At 38.1% G+C, this 19,778-nt stretch overlaps 1 protein-coding gene across 3 annotated transcripts in view; it reads right to left on the bottom strand.

The window, feature by feature from the left end:
* AATF (apoptosis antagonizing transcription factor) overlaps nucleotides 1-19,778 on the bottom strand; it is a 187,217-nt gene that overhangs the window by 139,759 nt on the left and 27,680 nt on the right. For all 3 annotated transcript variants that reach the window (XR_010729484.1, XM_066262813.1, XM_066262812.1), the window contains exons 5-7: nucleotides 3,869-3,983; nucleotides 1,859-2,060; nucleotides 834-998 (exon numbers count right to left, since the gene is read on the bottom strand). Coding sequence is in view for 2 of the 3 variants with exons in the window: in XM_066262813.1 (XP_066118910.1) it covers nucleotides 834-998; nucleotides 1,859-2,060; nucleotides 3,869-3,983 (482 nt within the window). In the remaining variant the exon portion in view is untranslated. The remainder of the gene's footprint in view (nucleotides 1-833; nucleotides 999-1,858; nucleotides 2,061-3,868; nucleotides 3,984-19,778) is intronic.

The raw sequence follows: 19,778 nt of genomic DNA, 5'->3' as shown, positions 1-19,778 counted from the left end.
CTAAAGACAACAAAAATATCCATTGTTTGAATAAATTATAGTACACACCCATACAATAAGATACTCTACACATTAGAAAAAAATGAAGATTTTTACGTAATGATATGGAAAAGTGTCTCAGATATATTAAATGTAAAAAGTTTTAAATATTTAAAAAATTATACATATTGATAACACTTTATATTTTTATATACACATATATATCCATACCACTCAGTTTAAAAGAAAAGGCAACCATATTTTATATACGTATGTATATATGTATGTATATGTGTATACATATAAATAAAAATACATATGTATGTGAATGGAAAATACCTGAAAGGTGGCTATAAACACTGATTAAATCTGAGGAGTGAAATTTTCAGTCTAGGGGGAATTTTACTTTTCATTTAAAACCCTTCTGAACTTCAAAAGATAATCCGAATATATTTCTACAATAAATAAGTTTCCTTTAAACAAAAGAATCCGACTATTCCAATATTGGATCCTTTTCTGAAGTATCTAAGCATCTAAGATAAGCCTAAAGAACACACCTGTTTCCACATGGCATTTCTAAAGAAGCTCCTTTAAAACTGAATTTTAAAATTTAGATTACAAATGCTTCCACTACCAGACTCATACTGATCTCAAAATTAAGATGACATACAAGTGAACATTAGCTCCATATTTTAAAACATACTCTTTGTTTCTCAACAATCTGGTAGTGCTTTTTCCCTTTCTTTCACTAACTTCTGACATCAAGAGTAATACCTACAGGTAGGTGATCAGATTTTTCAGTTAGCCTCACAGAAACTGCTCCCCATAATCACCCTGCATCACAGAGTTCTTACTGGTTGTCCTGGCAAACTTGCTGGGACAGGCTGCACCACTGGCTCGGGTTTGCCAAGAACTCGGTAGACAGAACGTTTGGTCTGTGTCCTTCGAAGTAATCTTTCTTTGTCCATCAGAATATAATCAATTTGAGTCAAGATTGAGCGTTCAAAGGCACCAAAACCCTGCAACAACAATAACCAGCGTCAGGTAATACAGAAAGTCTGTGGTGAAAGCAGCTATATTGGTTTCTATACCTTTCTGTGTCAGGAGAGAAACTGCTAACCCTCTCACAAGAGGGACTTTTTCTTAAAGACTGACTTTGTGAATGGCTATAATTGTTCTCAGAAAAAAAATTGCTCTTAAGTAGGTTATATTACTTTCCTATACCGAGTTTATCTTCTGCTCCTTTAATAACGACTGTTTAATGTCACCCTGGCCGGTTGGCTCAGTGGTAGAGCATCAGCTTGGTATGTGGAAGTCCTGGGTTCGATTCCCAGTTACGGCACACAGGAGAAGCACCCATATGCTTCTCCACCCCTACCCCTCTGCTTCTCTCTCTCTCTTCTCCTCCCCTCCTGCAGTCATGGCTTGATTGGAGCAAGTTGGCCCCAGCCACTGATGATGGCTCCATGGCCCCTGCCTCAGGCACTAAAAAAAAAAAAAAAAAATGGCCCTGTGCTGGAGCGCATCATGCGGGAATCTGTAAAGCCTCCATTCCTCTCACTAAAATAAATAAATAAATATAAATCATCAATTTCTTTAGTTCATAAAGTATTCTAATAAGGTTAATATCACAAGTCTGAATGGTATAAACTCCAGTAGTAGAAGTTCAGCAATTTTTTTCTATGGAAATGACTAACTACTATAGTGATATCATCCACAGAAATGAGTTGTAGTTCCAATTTCTGAAACCTGCTTCAGGTTGCCACAGCATGTATCACACACACATGTGCGCACGCACCACACACTTGCCAATCTCTAAAACCTGCTTTAGGTTGCCACCGCATGTATCACACACACATGTGCACACACACACACTTGCCTTCCCCAGTTTCCCAGAAGCCAGCTTGGTTCTATCATGCCACTTCTGAAGTGTGCAATTTCTATAGACCGTGAAGTCAGCAAAGCGCTTTGCCATGAAGCTGGGATAGTCCTCCATCCCCAACTTCCTCTTGGGTGGGGCCCTTCTCTGCTTCTTCTTCTCCTCTACACGCTCTTCGTCTTCACTGGAGAGCTCCTCCTCACTAGAACACCAGTAAGAATAGGAAGGCCAGTGTAAACAAACATGACCCACATAGAAGCTAGACTCACATGAAGTCGAGTATTTAGGCCTTTCCTCTTTTGTCTACATTTTAAACAGCACCGCAGATGTGAGGACAGCATTGTTGGTTTGTTTAAAGAGAATGTTCATGAGGTCAATCAAAAACTCATGGAACTTCTCAAATAAAAATAACTGATTTCAGAGTAATTCTTAAAAAATAAGCAAATCGTAAAATTGAGATTGTAAAAACATGATCAGAAGTGCATGTGAACCAGGGCTATACTGGTTCCAAGAGGGTCTTTAAAAATTAAACACATAGCCTGACCTGTGGTAGCACAGTGGATAAGCGTCAACCTCGATGGAATGCTGAGGTTGCCGGTTCAAAACTCTGGGCTTGCCTGGTCAGAGCATATACAAGAAGTAATTGCTATGAGTTGATGCTTCCCATTCCTCTCCCCTGCCTTTCTCTCTATATATCCTCTCTCTAAAACAAACAAACAAAACACACACAAATCAATAAATAAAATCTAAAAAAAAAAACCTATAAAAAATTAAACACATAATGGTACTTTTATGACCTTAACCCCCAAATCAATAAGAAAAATGTCTCCCTATAACCAATTGTTCAGGAAAGCTGAATAATATTAGTTGAACCAAATGAAGAGAGCTGAATGTGAAGAAAACTCAAAGGGGTAGACTGAATCAGCATTAAAGCACGATATTACATGTAACTGCCATGAGAAAGTACTACAACTTCCAATTATATAGCCAATTGCACTCACTGGATTACAAACAGCCACACACAGAAGGTGCTCAATAAATGTTGAGTTTACTTTTCATCCTTCTAATCTGGTAGAAAAAAATGGAGCAAAGGATAAGGTCAAGGCAAAACAGTAAGTACGTGCCAAACAGCAGGCTCAGATAAAGTGGCAGGGAGATGCTTTATTGAATGTGATAATTTCAATAAAGATTTATTGTACTGTTTTCTGAAATTTTCCACCCTTCAAAATAACTGCTTCTTCCCTCACTGAAAAGAAGATGGTTATGACCAGCAATTCCATGGTATGGGCACAAAGTGCTTCATAAACGTTAATTGTTGATTATTAAAAGAGAAGGCAAATCTTTTCCTAAAGTCACAAAGAGAATTAGGCACACTAAATATACAAATCAAAAACCTACATTCCCAATTTTTGTGCCATCCTGGCCAAAAGAGCCAGTTAAATCTCAGTGGCGGCCCTGGCCGGTTGGCTCAGTGGTAGAGCGTCGGCCTGGCGTGCAGAAGTCCCGGGTTTGATTCCCGGCCAGGGCACACAGGAGAAGCGCCCATCTGCTTCTCTACCCCTCCCCCTCTCCTTCCTCTCTGTCTCTCTCTTCCCCTCCCACAGTGAGGCTCCACTGGAGCAAAGATGGCCCGGGCGCTGGGGATGGCTCCTTGGCCTCTGTCCCAGGCGCTAGAGTGGCTCTGGTCGCAACAGAGCGACACCCCAGAGGGGCAGAGCATTGCCCCCTGGTGGGCAGAGCATTGCCCCTGGTGGGCGTGCCAGGTGGATCCCGGTCGGGCGCATGCGGGAGTCTGTCTGACTGTCTCTCCCCGTTTCCAGCTTCAGAAAAATACAAAAAATAATAATAATAAAATAAATTTAAAAAAAAAATCTCAGTGGCTATGTCTACTTTACTAACATTAAGTTTAATATCTGCCTGGAAGAGATGTAGCTTTTTTTCCCATAAATGATAAGAAACTATTCAGATGAAAAGAAAATAAGCAACTCCACAGATGCATTCCCCCCTTACCTCTCTGCTTTGGGCTTTGTTCCATCTACTAGATATCGAGTGTCTGGGTACTGGAAAAGCAGCTCTTCCTGAAGATCTACCAATGACCTCAACAATGCTTTAAGTGCCTTGTGACCTGGAAAATAGAGCACAGAAAAGGAACAATTATCATGACTCCTAAGCAGTTCTGGCTAGTGGCATGGGTGCAAAGAGGACACAGGCACAGGGTACGCAGAGATTAAGAACTCTGACATACAAAATGTACAAAAGAAAATAATAACAATGCCACCCTCCTGGGGTTGTTGTGAGGAACAAGCAAGGTAACGTGTGTAAGGTACTTAGAAAGTGTCTACAATAAATTGTGAGTTCTTAAATTTAGTAAGACTGACAAATTCCTTCCCTGCCTGTCATCATAACCAATCTTTTTTCCTTTGATGTCAGCTTCAACATGCTACCCACTGACCTCCTGGATTATCCCTCTATCAATCAACCCCTTAAGTAATTCCTCCTCTTTTCCTAAAGAGCACAATTTAGCCCCAGGATCCCAACCACTTTCCAACTACGCTCCTTTAGGAGGGCTCATTTGCTTCTGGTGTGGGCTGCCACATCACTCATCTAATCGCTCCAAACATCCTATGAAAAGTTCTTGTTCACGTATGAAGAACCCAAGTTAATGACTTACTGTTACCAATATTGAATTGTGTGTTAAAAATCTGCATCAAAAATATGTTCTCACCTGGCTCTCCTCATAGCCACAAAATGCATTTGTAAAAAAAACTAGTCAAGATTAAGTCCAAAGTCAATGGCTAAGAACTTTTAGAATAAAAAATGGCTCCCTGCGAACTCAGCTCTTACCTTCTTTATCAGCCTAATCCAACAAAAGGGGCTAAGGACATTGCTTATCACTATTCATGTGTTGACAGCACTCAGACATCTCTCCTGTGATCAAAGCTCCAGCACCTCCAGGAAAATCTTTACAGGGAAGCTCCATCACTCCTTCCAATACACCACATCAGAAACAGAACTTTTTCCTTCCTGCCCAATCCTTCTCCTTTATCTGATTTTTCCCTTTTCTTTTGAATGTGTTTTCACAGGTCACTGACATTTTGGTGCCCTTATTTTATATATTTCATCAGTTGCCAAATATTTTTCATTCTTATTATCACTAATAGTTAATAGTTATCCATTTACCTCTGGCCATGCTTCTATCACTCCTTCCCTCTTTGCCTTAAATAACAGCAATCTTCTCACAAGCATCCCTACTTTCCTTTAACAAGCCCTACATTCATTTTGTTTTATAATCCAGACTAACTTCAGCCCACACAAACTTCAGTTTAAGTGATTTTTATGATTTTTATTTTATCTTTTCTGCTTCTACCCTGCCCAGTATGAACAGCCTCCACATTATTTTACACCCCAGCTTGCTTCACCAATAGTATACCAACATCTGAGTTAAACAAGCTCTCCACATAAGTGCATAGTGGAACATTCTATTTCAGCAGAAGGCTAAACTATAACTTAGCCAAGAAAGCCTTCTCAGATTGGTTAGAAGGAAATCAATGACCCAGTAACTACATTGTACTCTGTCAAATAGTCTACATATAAGACTATATCAATACAGCTTCCTTGTTTAAAATAAGACTCTTGATCACATCTTTTCTAAATTCTATATTCTAATCCTTTTATAATCAGTGCATACCCATACCATTTGGGAGAAACTTCAATATACAATATTACCTGAAAAATCCAAAATGCTGCCTGACCAGGCAGGGCTCAGTGGATAAAACGTCAAACTGAGATGCGGACGACCCAGGTTCAAGACCCCAAGGTCGCCAGCTTGACCGCGGGCTCATCTGGTTTGAGCAAAGCTCACCAGCTTGGACCCAAGGTCGCTGGCTTGAGCAAGGGGTTACTTGGTCTGCTGAAGGCCCGCGGTCAAGGCACATATGAGACAGCAATCAATGAACAACTAAGGTGTTGCAATGCGCAAGGAAAAACTAATGATTGATGCTTCTCATCTCTCTGTTCCTGTCTGTCTGTTCCTATCTATCCCTCTCTCTGACTCTCTCTCTCTGTCTCTGAAAAAAAAATCCAAATGCCCTGTGTTCTAAACCAAGATTCAACCTGTTGCTCTGAATCTTAACAAACAACAGCAAAACAAAACAAAACATCCACCAAATATGGAGATGACTTATACTCAGGAAGAAGGAAGCTTTTGGGAAATGGGTTAAGTATAAATAAGATGATAACACAGGCAAGAAAGAAAGATAAAGATATAACCATTTTAAAGCCAAATACTGGTCAGTCTAAATGTGCTAAGTGTACAAGCAGAACAAGGCAAAATTATATAAATACAAGGAAAATTTTAAAAAGAATTAGTAGAAGAACACAAATGATAACAAATATTAAGTGACCACAAACAGTCATCTGAGAAAAGACCTGAGAAGTGTGAAGAGTCTATCCCAAGTAGCTAAAGTTCTGAAAGTGTATGTTGTAGCATGAACTGTAAGAAAATAGAAAAGATACTAATACTCAGAAGGAGGCCCATGAAAATGTGGAACTCTTATCTCATCCAAATTCCGTGTGGTAACCACTGTTTTTAATTTCTTTTCTAAAAATATCTATATCTGGCTCTGGCAAGTTGATTAAATGGTAGAGTAGCAGCCTGACGTGTGGATGACCCGGGTTCGATTCTAGGTCAGGGCACACAGGAGAAGCAATCATCTGCTTCTCTACTCCTCCCCCTTCTTTCTCTCTCTCTCTCTCTCTCTCTCCCACAGCTATGGCTCAATTGGCTCGAGTGAGCGAGCCAACTGCTAAGGATGGCTCCAAGGCCTATGCCTCAGGCACTAAATAATGCTTTGGTTGTAACAGAGAACAGCCCCAGATGAGCAGAGCATAACCCTCTATGAGCTTGCCAAGTGGATCCCGGTAGAGGTGCATGTGGGAGTCTGTTTGCCTCCCCTACTCTAAGGGAAGGAAAGGGAAGAGGAGGGGAGGGGAGGAGGAGCGGAGGGGTGGGGAGGGAGAAGGGGAGGGAAGGGAAGGGCTATATCTTAAGAGATTGGGCTCATGTTTTCCAAAGTGCAACTGCAAAGCTATTTTGTACTTGCAAAGTAGTTTTCAAAATTCTCAAGACCTAACCTTGAAAATGCTAAGTGAAATAAGCCAGTTGCAAAAGGGCATATACTATATGATTCCATTTACATGAGGTACCTAAAATAGTCATATTCAAAGAAAAAGAAAGTAGAATGGTGATTGCAGGGATTGAAGAGAGGGGGAAATAGGAACTTACTGTTTAATGGATACAGTTTCAGTTTGAAAAGATGAAAGGTTCTAGAGATGAATAATGGTGATGGTTGCATAACAATGTAAATGTACTTAATGATCCTGATCTGTACACTTCAAAATAGTTAAAATGGTAAATTTTTGCCATGTATATTTTACCACAATTAAAAAAAAACATACTTTAAAAGAATTCCAAGACCAGAATATAATAAATAATTCTACCATCCTAGTCTTTCCTTTCCTTCCCTTTCCTGCCCTTCCCTTCCCTTCCCTTCCCTCTTTCCCTCCCTCCCTCTTTCCTTCTTTTCTTTCTTTTTAGGGAGAGAGAGGAAGGGAGAGAAATGAGAAGCATCAACTCATAGTTGTTCATTGATTGCTTCTCATACATGCCTTGACAGGAGGGGGGGGGGGTGTCTGGCCAAGACAGCGACCCCTTGCTCAAGCCAGCAACCTTGGGCTTCAAATCAGCGACTTTTGGGCACAAGTGGGCAACCTCGGGGTTTTGCACCTGGGACTTCAGTGTCCCAAGGTGACACTCTATCCTTTGCACCACCACCAGTCAGACCATCCTGGTTTATTTCCATACCAACAAAATAATCTATAATCCTCAATCCTAAACCCAGTCAAAAATATAGGCAAAGAAAAGGAATATTATTCAGCCTTTAAAAAGAAAGAAATTCGCCTGACCTGTGGTGGCGCAGTGGATAAAGCATCAACCTGGAATGCTAAGGTCGTCAGTTCAAAACCCTGGGCTTGCCTGGTCAAGGCACATATGGGAGTTGATGCTTCCTGCTCCTCCCTCCCCCTTCTCTCTCTCTAACTCTCTCTCCTCTCTAAAAATTAATAAAAAAAATTTTTTAATTTAAAAAAAAAGAAATATGGGCATGCTTAAAGTAGCTCTGCATTCTCAAAAAAAAAAGAAAGAAATTCTGACACATACGGCAATACAGACAAACTTTGAGGACATTATGCTAAATGAAATAAATCAGTCACAAAATGACAAATATTATATCATTCCACTTATATGAGGTACCCAGAGTAGTCAAGCTCATAAAAACAAAAAGTTGAATGGTGGTTGCCAGGGCTTGGGGCAAAGGAATATGGAGAGTTGTTGTTTAATGAAGTATACAGATTTTTAGTTTTGCAAGATGAAAAGGTTCTAGAGATTGGTTGCACAATAGCAATGTGAATATACTTAACACTACCAAACTGGAAACGCAGAAATGGTTAGTATGGTAAATTTTATTATGTATTTTTTTTTACCAAAATTAAAAAGAATAGAAAATGCAAGTGCCCATCCCTTACTTCCTCTAGGTACCTGTGTCCATGATCTAAATATGAAATCAAGAACCATTCAGGAAAAAAGCTGCATAGCAGTATATCATGTTTATAGCTGTTTCCCCAACAAGTAAGCCATAATCTGACTTGAACCTATAGCATAACCAAGAATTGTGAAAACATCCAAGGAAAGACTACTACTTTTAAGGGCCACTTTCAAATAGCTATACAAGCCCTTTTATTTTGTTCAAGTCAGTTCTTTAAAATCCATTGCAGATAATATTAGACAGCCTATCAATCCAACAAGAAAGCAGAGAGCCATATCAGTAAATCAAAGTGTGCCTTTCTGTTAATACTCTCTCATATGTTCTCATTTTATACACCCCTTCACCCAGTCAGAAAGTAGCCCTGAAGTATTTAAGCTCCATTCAGGGATAGCACCACCATGCATCAAAGTGTCAAGAGACCTACCAGAGATGAAATCTGCAATTCTGTGCTAACCACAAAAAAAAAGTTTATCAAAGTAAAGTCACTAGTGGCCAACACATGGACAATGGAAAACTTCCTGTAAAGAGATTTAGAAGAAAAGACCCCATTCTCACTTCTTTGCAATAATAGGGCCACATTTCCTTCTAATAAGATTTTATGTAAAACCTGATGAGACAATGAACAATCTTTTGCTGGAGGTGGTAGGCCTCTTCAGAGCCACAACTGACAAGAGTAAGGAAGGACACTCCCCTAGAGGCTCAAATCCAACAGTGTATTCTTCCCAGTCAAAACCAAACCAGACCAAACCGCTTTATCATTCCAGTAGGGCTGAATTCTATGTATTCAACCCTGTGAATGATAAAACAGAAATAACAGTTTCTAACTTGCCTCTCATTTTTCACCCAATTACTGTTAGGGTTACAACTTTTTAAAAAGCAGCAGAGATTCATTTACTTTATTCTCTCTCCTTCTAGGCATGTGGTCACAAAACAAATGACCACTGTCAAGGATATATGTTTATTTTGTCCTATACGGTCCATTTCCAGAGGCCTTCCCCTTAAGAGGAGATTAAGAACAACACATGCATCACCGTGTTACCAAGATTCAACCTACGCATCTAGACACCAGCTTTAGGAATAATTTCCCAAGCAGAGAATAAATGGAAAGAGTATAGCCTGACATTATCACTAACAAGTCACTTTATACTGAGTGGACCAATGTAATCTATTTGAGTCTCAATTTTCTCATCTATAAAATGTAGATAACCCTTTGCCTATTTATCTCACAGAATAAAGGTGAAAATTAAAAAAGATGCTTTTCATATATTAAGGTTATTTTAAAATTTTTAGAATGCTACCAAAATAGAAAGAATATTACCATAAAAAAAATCACCATTTTAACATGGTGAAATCTCACGATCTGCTTGTACTGATGATCTACAGTGCTGGGGCTGAACTAGTCGGTGCTAAGTATTCATTTACATGCTACACATACGCAAGCATTCTATATAGAAAATGTCACCAATCTAAAAACCATTTTCACCTAACAGCTTTATTTTTTTCCCTGATTCATCTAGGCTGTCTGAAAAAAAAACAGAATTGTAGGCAGAGAATAAGTTTGGACATTGGCACACAGTTCATTAATTAGATTATAAACCAATATGTAAAACTTCGGGCAAGGGAATGGAGGTGGAATGGGAAGAGTGAATGTATGAAGTAAAATAAAGCTTACCTTATCAGCTGTTAAATATCTACACAGTTATTTTAAAAATAAATATGCAAACATACAACTATTTATGTACAAATATACCTAAACTCCCACATTCCTATTACCCCCAGATAAATATATTGAACTAGAATGTACAGATTATAAGAGCATTGTTTTTCTCCTTCAAAACTAACTCTAGAACTAGAGCTAAACTATAGGTCAAAATGACACACAATACATTGGCCTGAGAACAATACTTTTCATTCAAATCCACACAAGCCTGCCACTTGCACTAGTCATCCCCAGCAATTAATCCCCCAAGAAAGACGTTTGATTAAATCTTTTCAAGCAAATCCTTTGCTTTGCTTTTGTTAGTTCACTTCTTGTCAACATCTATTAAAATATGCCTTTAATTCTCCCACAATCTTAAAAAACACCGATTCCACTGTCTTCAACTTTAATCAACTGTATGGCCGGCATTTTTCATTTCATAATAATGTGCTGCTTGGAATTCAAGAGGCAGGCTCAGCATCAATCATCTGGTAAGAATTTTTCCACTGCAATAAATATGCAAATGAGGAGAACCAGTCAGTCGTATTTCAGGCCCGACTTGCTAGTGTTTTAAAAAAGACACAAATTTATTAATTGCCGGTGGCCAGAGGAATCCTATTACTTTGGGCATTGATTACAAAGCTGTGTGAGTGATTATTGTGCAACTCGCAGGCTACCCAGGCATGAGGAAAAATTATTAAAGCAAGGCAGAGATTATCAACTCAGAATAACAATAAGCCTTAACATTTAGGCCCTAACTTCTTCAACAAAGAATTACGTGAAGGTTCCACTGTATCATAATTCCAAATTCTGTCAGTATTACTGTTTCGGCTTGTTCTATATTCCCCAAGCAGAATGGCGTTACTGGTAAGAAAGAGTATTGCAGGTTACAAATTCCTTAACACCAACCATATGGATGAGTTGTTATTGTTTCCAATGTGTGTCTACCTAGAATTTTTATATATCCCTGTATGTATATACATATACAGGTGCATGCAGATATAGATACATGGATGTGCTATTATGAGGACTGTGGTTTTAACTGAAATAGTATAAGGAATTCTGTTACAGTGTGATGGCTGGTTCTGTGGACCATAAGCAGAATTTTTTTTTTTAATGGAACAACATAACTACCAGGGTAACTCTTACAAGCAGAACATGGGGACTTATGTTCTAAAATCATGACAGCTAAGCCAAAAGCAGACTTCGGTTTCCACACCCCTGTGGGTACCACAGTAGAAGGCACACAATCTATGGAGGAGTCTGTGGAGAAAAAGGTTTGATAGGCTAATTCTGAATGCAAAGTGTTTTTGTGAGAAACATTCAGCCCAAGACATATTAAATCAAATAAGAAAGAGGACTCAGTGGGCAAAACTTATTTTTTTCTCTTAAGAGAATGATGTGGGGAATTGGGGGAGTAAGTGGAAGCTGAAATAAGAGAGAGATGAAAAGACATAGGATAAAATATGTTGGGTGAGCCCTCACAGAAAGAAACAAAAAGAAAATATCCTTAACATTTTACATTACTGCCACACTAAGTAACATGATAGATAGTGTGCATTTGAGTTCTGTGGAGGGACATCCCACTCAAGCTGTAATTTCTGACCAGGCATGAATTTATAAGGAAGAGAAAAGAACTGCAGAATTTCTTAGGTTTCCCTGAATACTCTCAAATATCTTGATGAAGTGTGTCAATAAATCCTTAAAAAGCCCTATAGGACACAGCAATCTAATTGATCAATGTACTTCCCGAAATCTACTACAGTTACCTTCCACTTCACAGTTCCTCTGAGCCAAAGTACCTTCCTAAAAAGGGAAATTGATTTTCCCCTTTAAACAGAAAGAATAAATGTTCAGAATATGAGGTACTTCAAACCCGTTTATTTACAAGTAATTGTTTAAACTGTCTAACAGGAGTTACCCAGGGTAAGTAGGGATAATCTCATTTTTATTCGATAGACTTTTGAATTGTTTGAATATTTTAAGTGCATGTATTACTTTTATAATTTAAGATACTATTAAAATTTAAAGTTAAATTTAAAGTAAAGAAACTACTTAAAAAGAAATTAAAACCACAATCCAAGTAACACTCTCTGTTTCATATTCAATATGCCTTTTAATAAACAGCCTCATAGGTAGTGAAACTATCCCTAACTAAATGCTCAAAATCTCCAGAGTACAGGCCTGGAAATAACTCCCTTGAAAATGGAGATTCAGAGAACACTTTTCTGAAAATGAGGATTCCCATGCAGAATTAATCACTCCTTTCTCAGTATCATTCATATCACTGCCACCGCACTTACACTGTACTATGAGTCTGATTTCACTACACTGTGAGCTCCTCGAGAGCAGAGCCCTCATCCTGTCACTCTAGCATCTAACATATCACCTGGGCCATAAAAAGTATCCTATAATATTTTAGTTACAGAAAAATAATGCCTAAATTACATGGAAGAACATTTAATTATACTATCATTTCCAAATTTACATGCTGACAAGCAAACAAACTGTGGACTCCATATCTGCTAACTGTAATAACTATATACATCATCTAGGTTGACCTTTGTTAATAAAGGCAAAGTAATCAGACTGAACTTTTTCCTTATAACACACGAACTACAGAATGTATAAGTTATTCCTAAGAGTCTCAAAACCATCTTAGCAGATAGATTTAAGAACATATAAATGTTACAATATATCTCATGAATATTTAGCAGTTATAACCACTTGGATAAGCTGAGGCTCAGACAATAAAAGACTGTTTTATTTCTTTTAATGTTAGTAAGACTAAGCATTGTGTATTCACCAACCCAAAATAAAACACTTTCAGAGTTTGCTTTCATGTAAAAAAAACCCCAAAAGCACAACACAAATTATTTATGCTCTGAAAGTGGTTTACCTGTCTCTCTACACCTTACTACGAGCTCCCTGAGGCACGTTCTGTGGAAGGCAGCTATGCTCACCACTATACCACCAACGCTTCGCTAAGGCACGTTCTGTGAACCTCCGTATGCTTGGTGCTGGCAAATGGTAGACTCCATGTTGTTGAATAAATAACTGAGTAAAAATAACACCGTAATATTTTTCATGGCATATACCTTTTCTATGTGCATTTCAAGTCTTCAAAGGACAAATTGTAAGTTCAGGACCAGAATTTATTTACAGAACCCTTTTAAGAAGAGGGAAACAAATACTGTGGCCATAGAGCTGCAGTCTAAGAAAAGATTGTACTATCACTATTAAGATTAACAGGTAACATTACTAAGAACCTACTAAGTAGCGGCACTAGTTCCTAAGCACTTTATATGTATTAACTCATTTAAAACCGCTACAATACTTTGATTAGGTACTATTATTATACTACCATTATACAGATGAAGAAAATAAAACACTCCCTACAAGCTTAAAAAAACTACACTACACATTTTTCATTTTTTAGATCAGTGTATCCTTATGGATACAAAACTACCTGGAAAATAAAATGTAATCAAATTTCAATTACTGAAAAATGACAACAGTGTCCTCCCCAGTACCCTTTTACACACACACACACAAACACACACACACACACACACACACACACACACACACACACACGAGGCTATGTTAAAATGTTATGTCCAAATTTGGTTCCTATACTTAAAAAGACAAAATGGAGAAACTAAAGGAAGCCCAAATCATGTGGACGGAAGGATGGTCCAGCAAAACAGGATAAAGGAATATATAGTACATCCTTAATCAGAAAAAGCAAATGTTAAGAAATGAATTGATAATAGCCAAAATTCACATGGCCAAAGATGCCTAGCCTCACAAAAACAAACAAAAAAACAAGCAAACATATTTTTTCTCATAATGCTTGATGCTGGCAAAAATATGAGGAAAGGGGCACTCTCCATATACAACTGGTAAGAGTTTAATTAGCACAACATAGCCAGAAAGCAATCAGGCAAAATATATCAAAGTTTTATACATGCAACTTTCCTGATCCTATTATTCCACTTCTGGAAATTGATACTAAAAAACAGATAAGAAAGCCAAGATTTAAAGATAGAAACATTATTTTTAGCATTGTTTTTTTTAATTTATTGGGGTGACACTGGTTATTAACATTGTTTATAATAGGCTAAAACTGCCAACATCTTAAGTGCTCATTTACAGGGGATTGGTTCAATTAATTTAATTTAGCTAGATAACTTTCTGTGTAACTTTTGAAAAGTATAGGTATAAATGGAACATGGTTTGAATAAAATAAACCAGAAAATATTTTTTAGGATAATTGAAGTAATCTGAATATGTAGTGCACATATTATTAGGATTATTAGTAAGTATTAATTTGGTTAGGTAAGATGAGACAGTATTACGTTAAGAAACATCTTCATTTCTTTTTTTTTTTTTTTTTTTTTTTTTTTTTCTTCATTTTTCTGAAGCTGGAAACAGGGAGAGACAGTCAGACAGACTCCCGCATGCGCCCGACCGGGATCCACCCCGCACGCCCATCATGGGGGACGCTCTGCCCACCAGGGGGCGATGCTCTGCCCATCCTGGGCGTCGCCATGTTGCGACCAGAGCCACTCTAGCGCCTGGGGCAGAGGCCACAGAGCCATCCCCAGCGCCCGGGCCATCTTTGCTCCAATGGAGCCTTGGCTGCAGGAGGGGACGAGAGAGACAGAGAGGAAAGCGCGGCGGAGGGGTGGAGAAGCAAATGGGCGCTTCTCCTGTGTGCCCTGGCCGGAAATCGAACCCGGGTCCTCCGCACGCTAGGCCGACGCTCTACCGCTGAGCCAACCGGCCAGGGCCCTGAAACATCTTCATTTCTTAAGAGCTATTTACAGAAATACTGGTATTTGAAGGCAAACTAGCATAATTATAATTTACTTTAAAATACTTCAGGAAAAAAAGAAAAAGAAAACAAAGATAACAAAGTATTGTTTTTAAAGAAAGAAAGGGCAGACTTATATTCATTAACATGGGAAGATGTAAAAGCATAATCTCATTTATGGTTTTAAAAAGTTTAAATTAACACAAAGTATCTGGAAGGATATATAACAAATTGCTAAATATGGTTATCTCTGAAGAGCACTGTTAAGAGCAGGGAAAAAGAGAACTTTCACAATCCATGTTACCTATATATTTCAGTACTGTATAGAGGTATGAATCAGTAATATATGGGGGGAAAAAAACTTGATTGTGAACAAATTTTATTTTTATCATTTTTAAAAGGTAATTAAGATTAAATAAATATGTTCCAGAATACAAAGAGGTCTTTGAAGTAGATGTAATTCTTCCTGTCAACAGAAAATCAAATAAGAAGAAATATTAAAATAAAAGCAGGAGAGATTAGAGGTGGCCAGAAGTTTGATTGACAAGATCTTTACATCCCTAAAATTAGTTTAAAATGTTCCCTGTACAATTCACAAAAGAAATACAAAAGACCAATAAACATAAGGGGAAAAAATGTTTATGCTCATTAAACATTAAGAATAGAATTTTTTAAATGTAAATTAAAATAAGCCAAAACCATTTTCTATCTATCAAAATGACAAAGGTGAGGCCCTGGCCGGTTGGCTCAGTGGTAGAGCGTTGGCCTGGCGTGCAGAAGTCCCGGGTTCGATTCCCGGCCAGAGCACACAGGAGAAGCGCCTATCTGCTTCTCCACCCCTCCCCCTCTCCTTCCTCTCTGTCTCTCTCTTCCCCTCCTGCAGCCGAGGCTCCACTGGCCCGGGCTCCACTGGCCCAGGCGCTGGGGATGGCTCCTCGGCCTCTGCCCCAGGCGCTAGAGTGGCTCTGGTTGCAACAGAGCGATGCCCCGGAGGGGCAGAGCATCGCCCCCTGCTGGGCAGAGCGTTGCCCCCTGGTGGGCGTGCCGGGTGGATCCCGGTTGGGCGCATGCAGGAGTCTGTCTGACTGTCTCTCCCCGTTTCCGGCTTCAGAAAAATACAGACCAAAAAAAAAAAATGACAAAGGTGAAAAAAAATTTTTTTAATCCAGTGTTGACAAGGATATGGGAAACTGACTTTCAATTAAAGAACGCAGAAATGTGAACTATGACAACTTTTCGACTTTTCTGGAGGGCAAGCTGGTGAATCAGATCACAAGCCTAAACATTTTGTATATTTTCAGTACACAGAACACACTTTAATTCCATATGCATAAATTTATTTCATGCAATAAGATAATCATGGATGTGAGTAAAGATTTAGTAACAATGACATTTGCTGCATTATTTATAAAAGTGAGAAACTGGAAAACAATTCAAATGTCCAACAATAAACACCTGGTTAAACTATCCATATGATGGAAAATATTCATGATTTCTGTTAAGTGGGGGAAAAAACAGACTGCAAAACAAAATATAGAGTATAATTCCACTTTTGTTCTAATTGCTCACCCATGGGGAAAAAAACTAGAAGAGATATACATACCATACATCTATTAAAAGTACTTAATTCTAGTTGCTGGGATTAGGGAAGATTATTTCCTTACTTTCGCTTAGCCATTTTCTAAATTTTATATAATAAATATGTACTACATTTATAAGACCTGTTTATCTATTTCGTTACCCCTTAAAAACTGTCTTACCAGACTATAGCAGAGGAATTAGATCGGCTGATCTCTCAAGGGCCCTTCTAGCTCTCTTACTGAAAAAAACAGTATGTAGGAAAAATCTTTAGAAAAACTGAAGGATACATTTATTACTTGCACTTGAAACCTTCATTTTACAACAAATTCATCTCCATAGTTCTCATGACTTCTCTCCTTTAAGCTTTAGAATATATTTGCTCAAACTTTCTTGAAAATAAAATAAAATGATTAAACTATACGCAATAGTCTTCTTTGCCAATAGCAGAGGTTGTAAAGCAGAGCAAACCTGTTCCTGTACTAGCTTTGCCTCTAATTGTGTGACCTTAAGCAAGTTACTAATCTCTCTCCAAGAACTGATTTCCTCATATGTGAAATACACTTATTAGCACCTATTTCACATGCTGCTGTGAAACTTAAATAAGACATTTGTAAAGAACTTAATGCAGTACAAGAGGAGTAGTGCACAATTAACAAATGAGTTATTTTTTTTATTTTTAGTGTATACAGGCATCTAGCATTATACTTACACATAAAAATACTGACATAGTCATAAATTGATTATCCAATTCTCAAAATGTCACATTTGACAGCTTCTCATTCATGTTTTCATAATCGTACTGAGGACACCAGAAATGCTTTATAATTACTTGAGTTAGAACGTTTGTCTCTGCCCTTCCCCCAATCATTAACATTGTTGACATTTATGTAGCCTAGACTATGTATTATCTGTACGGTGAAAGAACCTTTAAAACTGTATCAACAGCTTCTCTACCAATATAAAATTTCCTCACATAAAATAGTACAAATAGCTATTAAGAACTTTTCTCAAAATAGCAGTTCTTTGGATTTATCCAGAGGCAAATTTATTCAACTGCCCCAAGAGAAAGAATCTGGTAGATCTGGGACTAAACATCCAGTACAACAATCAATATTATATGAAAGGTAATTAAAAATTATCAAAGAACTCAAGCTAACATCAAGTGCTAAGTATAACAAATTTTCAAAGCAAGTCATGTGGGCAAACTTATTTGAGAATAGGTTATAAATAATAATTATAATAATCAGAAAGAATCATGTCTTAAAGGTATCATGACATACAGACTTTCCCTATGATTTTTTTTTTTCACACTGCTTGCCACCCACCACCCCATCTCCTCTCCTAGTCAAATTTCTATTAAAACTTAGTGGAAAGGCCCTGGCCGGTTAGCTCAGTGGTGGAGCATCGGCCTGATGTGCGGGAGTCCCGGGTTCTATTCCCCGCCAGGGCACACAGGAGAAGCGACCATCTGCTTCTCCACCCCTTTCCCTCTCCTTCCTCTCTGTCTCTCTCTTCCCCTCCCGCAGCCAAGGCTCCATTGGAGCAGCTATTGCCCAGGCGCTGAGGATGGCTCTGTGGCCTCTGCCTCAGGCGCTGGAATGGCTCTGATTGCGGCAGAGCGATGCCGCAAGATGGGCAGAGCATCGCCCCCTGGTGGGCGTGCCGGGTGGATCCTGGTCAGGCGCATGCGGGAGTCTGTCTGACTGCCTCCCCGTTTCCAACTTCAGAGAAATACAAAAAGAAAAAGAAAAAAAACTTAGTGGAAAAATAAATACAGTGAGAGAAAATATATGTACATTACAATGTCTGGATTAATACAGCCCAGATTGTTTTCTCTGAGGAGGAGGTATAGGGATTTGGGAAAGTAGAACTTTTCCTTTCTTCTTTACAAACAGCTATACTGTTTATATACATTTTTTTACAGTGAAGATTTTATACATATATGTAGTTTATATATACATACACGCAGGAATGGGTGAGTAGGTTTATAGTTATTCATATAGAAAATAATGCAATAATGCAAGAATAAACAGTTTCACATACAACTGTAAACCTACTTTTGCCCACCTCTGTGTACGTGCGCGTGTGCGCATGCTCAAGCGCATGTGTCATAAAGGAAAAGCATAAGGACAAATTAAGTCCCATAAAATCCCTCGCGAGTTCATAATTTCTGGGGAGAAATGTCTCTACACTTCTGAAAAATGCTTTGCAGCTTTGCACAGTATTTTTTAAAATAGACTAATTACTATTAGGAAAATTTATTAAGAGTAGGTAAGCATTAGCCGTGGTTAACACTTGAAAGGAGGAACCTGATAAACCAATGATCTGATTCCATGTTTCCGACTGCTTTTTACCACCTTTGGCTTAGACCAAGGCTTCCAGAAGAAATGGTAACAGAACTCAAACACTAGGGAAAGTCATTTCATAAAAAAGCAACTAAACACAGGAATATTAAGAAACAGCTTACTTGATATAAATATAGGGGTACATGTGTCAAAATTTCTGGGTTATTTGAGTTATGAAAGGCAGCTTCATTTATCAGTGCAACTATTATTGAGAGAAAAAAATATGAAAATTCACAGTAAACAGAATTACAACTCAAAACTATTACACCTCCTACATTTAACCAAATGAAACAACCAACAAAAACCAAACACATAAATTCTGTCTTCCAAGGGAATCTCTTCCTTTAAACAAAGGATTTATTTACTTTCTTCCACTGTGGCCCCCTCATTTGGATCACTTGTTCCTATTTTGGTACAATGTATCCCTAAGGAGTTTCAATGAGTTGTGAACTGTTACTCACAAGGGGGGGAATAAAGAAAAAAAAAAAGGAAGAAAAGAAAAAAGAAAAAAAGCAGGATTAACTGCAATTGCCATACAACTGAGAAACTTGCATCTTGCACTTTTACCATGTAAATAATGCACAGATCCTGCGGGAACATGCCAAACACCAGGATTCTTAATTAATGGAGCTCTTTAATGTGCAAATCAGGATCAAATTGCAAGTTCTGACTTGCATTGATTATGAAAACATTAATTGAATGAGCAAGACCCTAAAAAAATAAAGAATCCTAAGTCTTCCAAGAGACCAAAGAATACAAAGCTCTTAAAATCAAATTTGACCACTGTCTAAAATGCAAATCTAAAACAGTGCTGCTCACTAGTATACTATGAATTTAAAAACCAACAGTTTAATCAGAAAGCAATCACTATAAA

The sequence above is a fragment of the Saccopteryx bilineata genome, chromosome 2, assembly GCF_036850765.1.
Source record: "Saccopteryx bilineata isolate mSacBil1 chromosome 2, mSacBil1_pri_phased_curated, whole genome shotgun sequence".
Classification (NCBI taxonomy): domain Eukaryota; kingdom Metazoa; phylum Chordata; class Mammalia; order Chiroptera; family Emballonuridae; genus Saccopteryx; species Saccopteryx bilineata.
The sequence above is the reverse complement of the archived record's forward strand: the minus strand, read 5'-3'. Positions and strand labels throughout refer to the sequence as shown.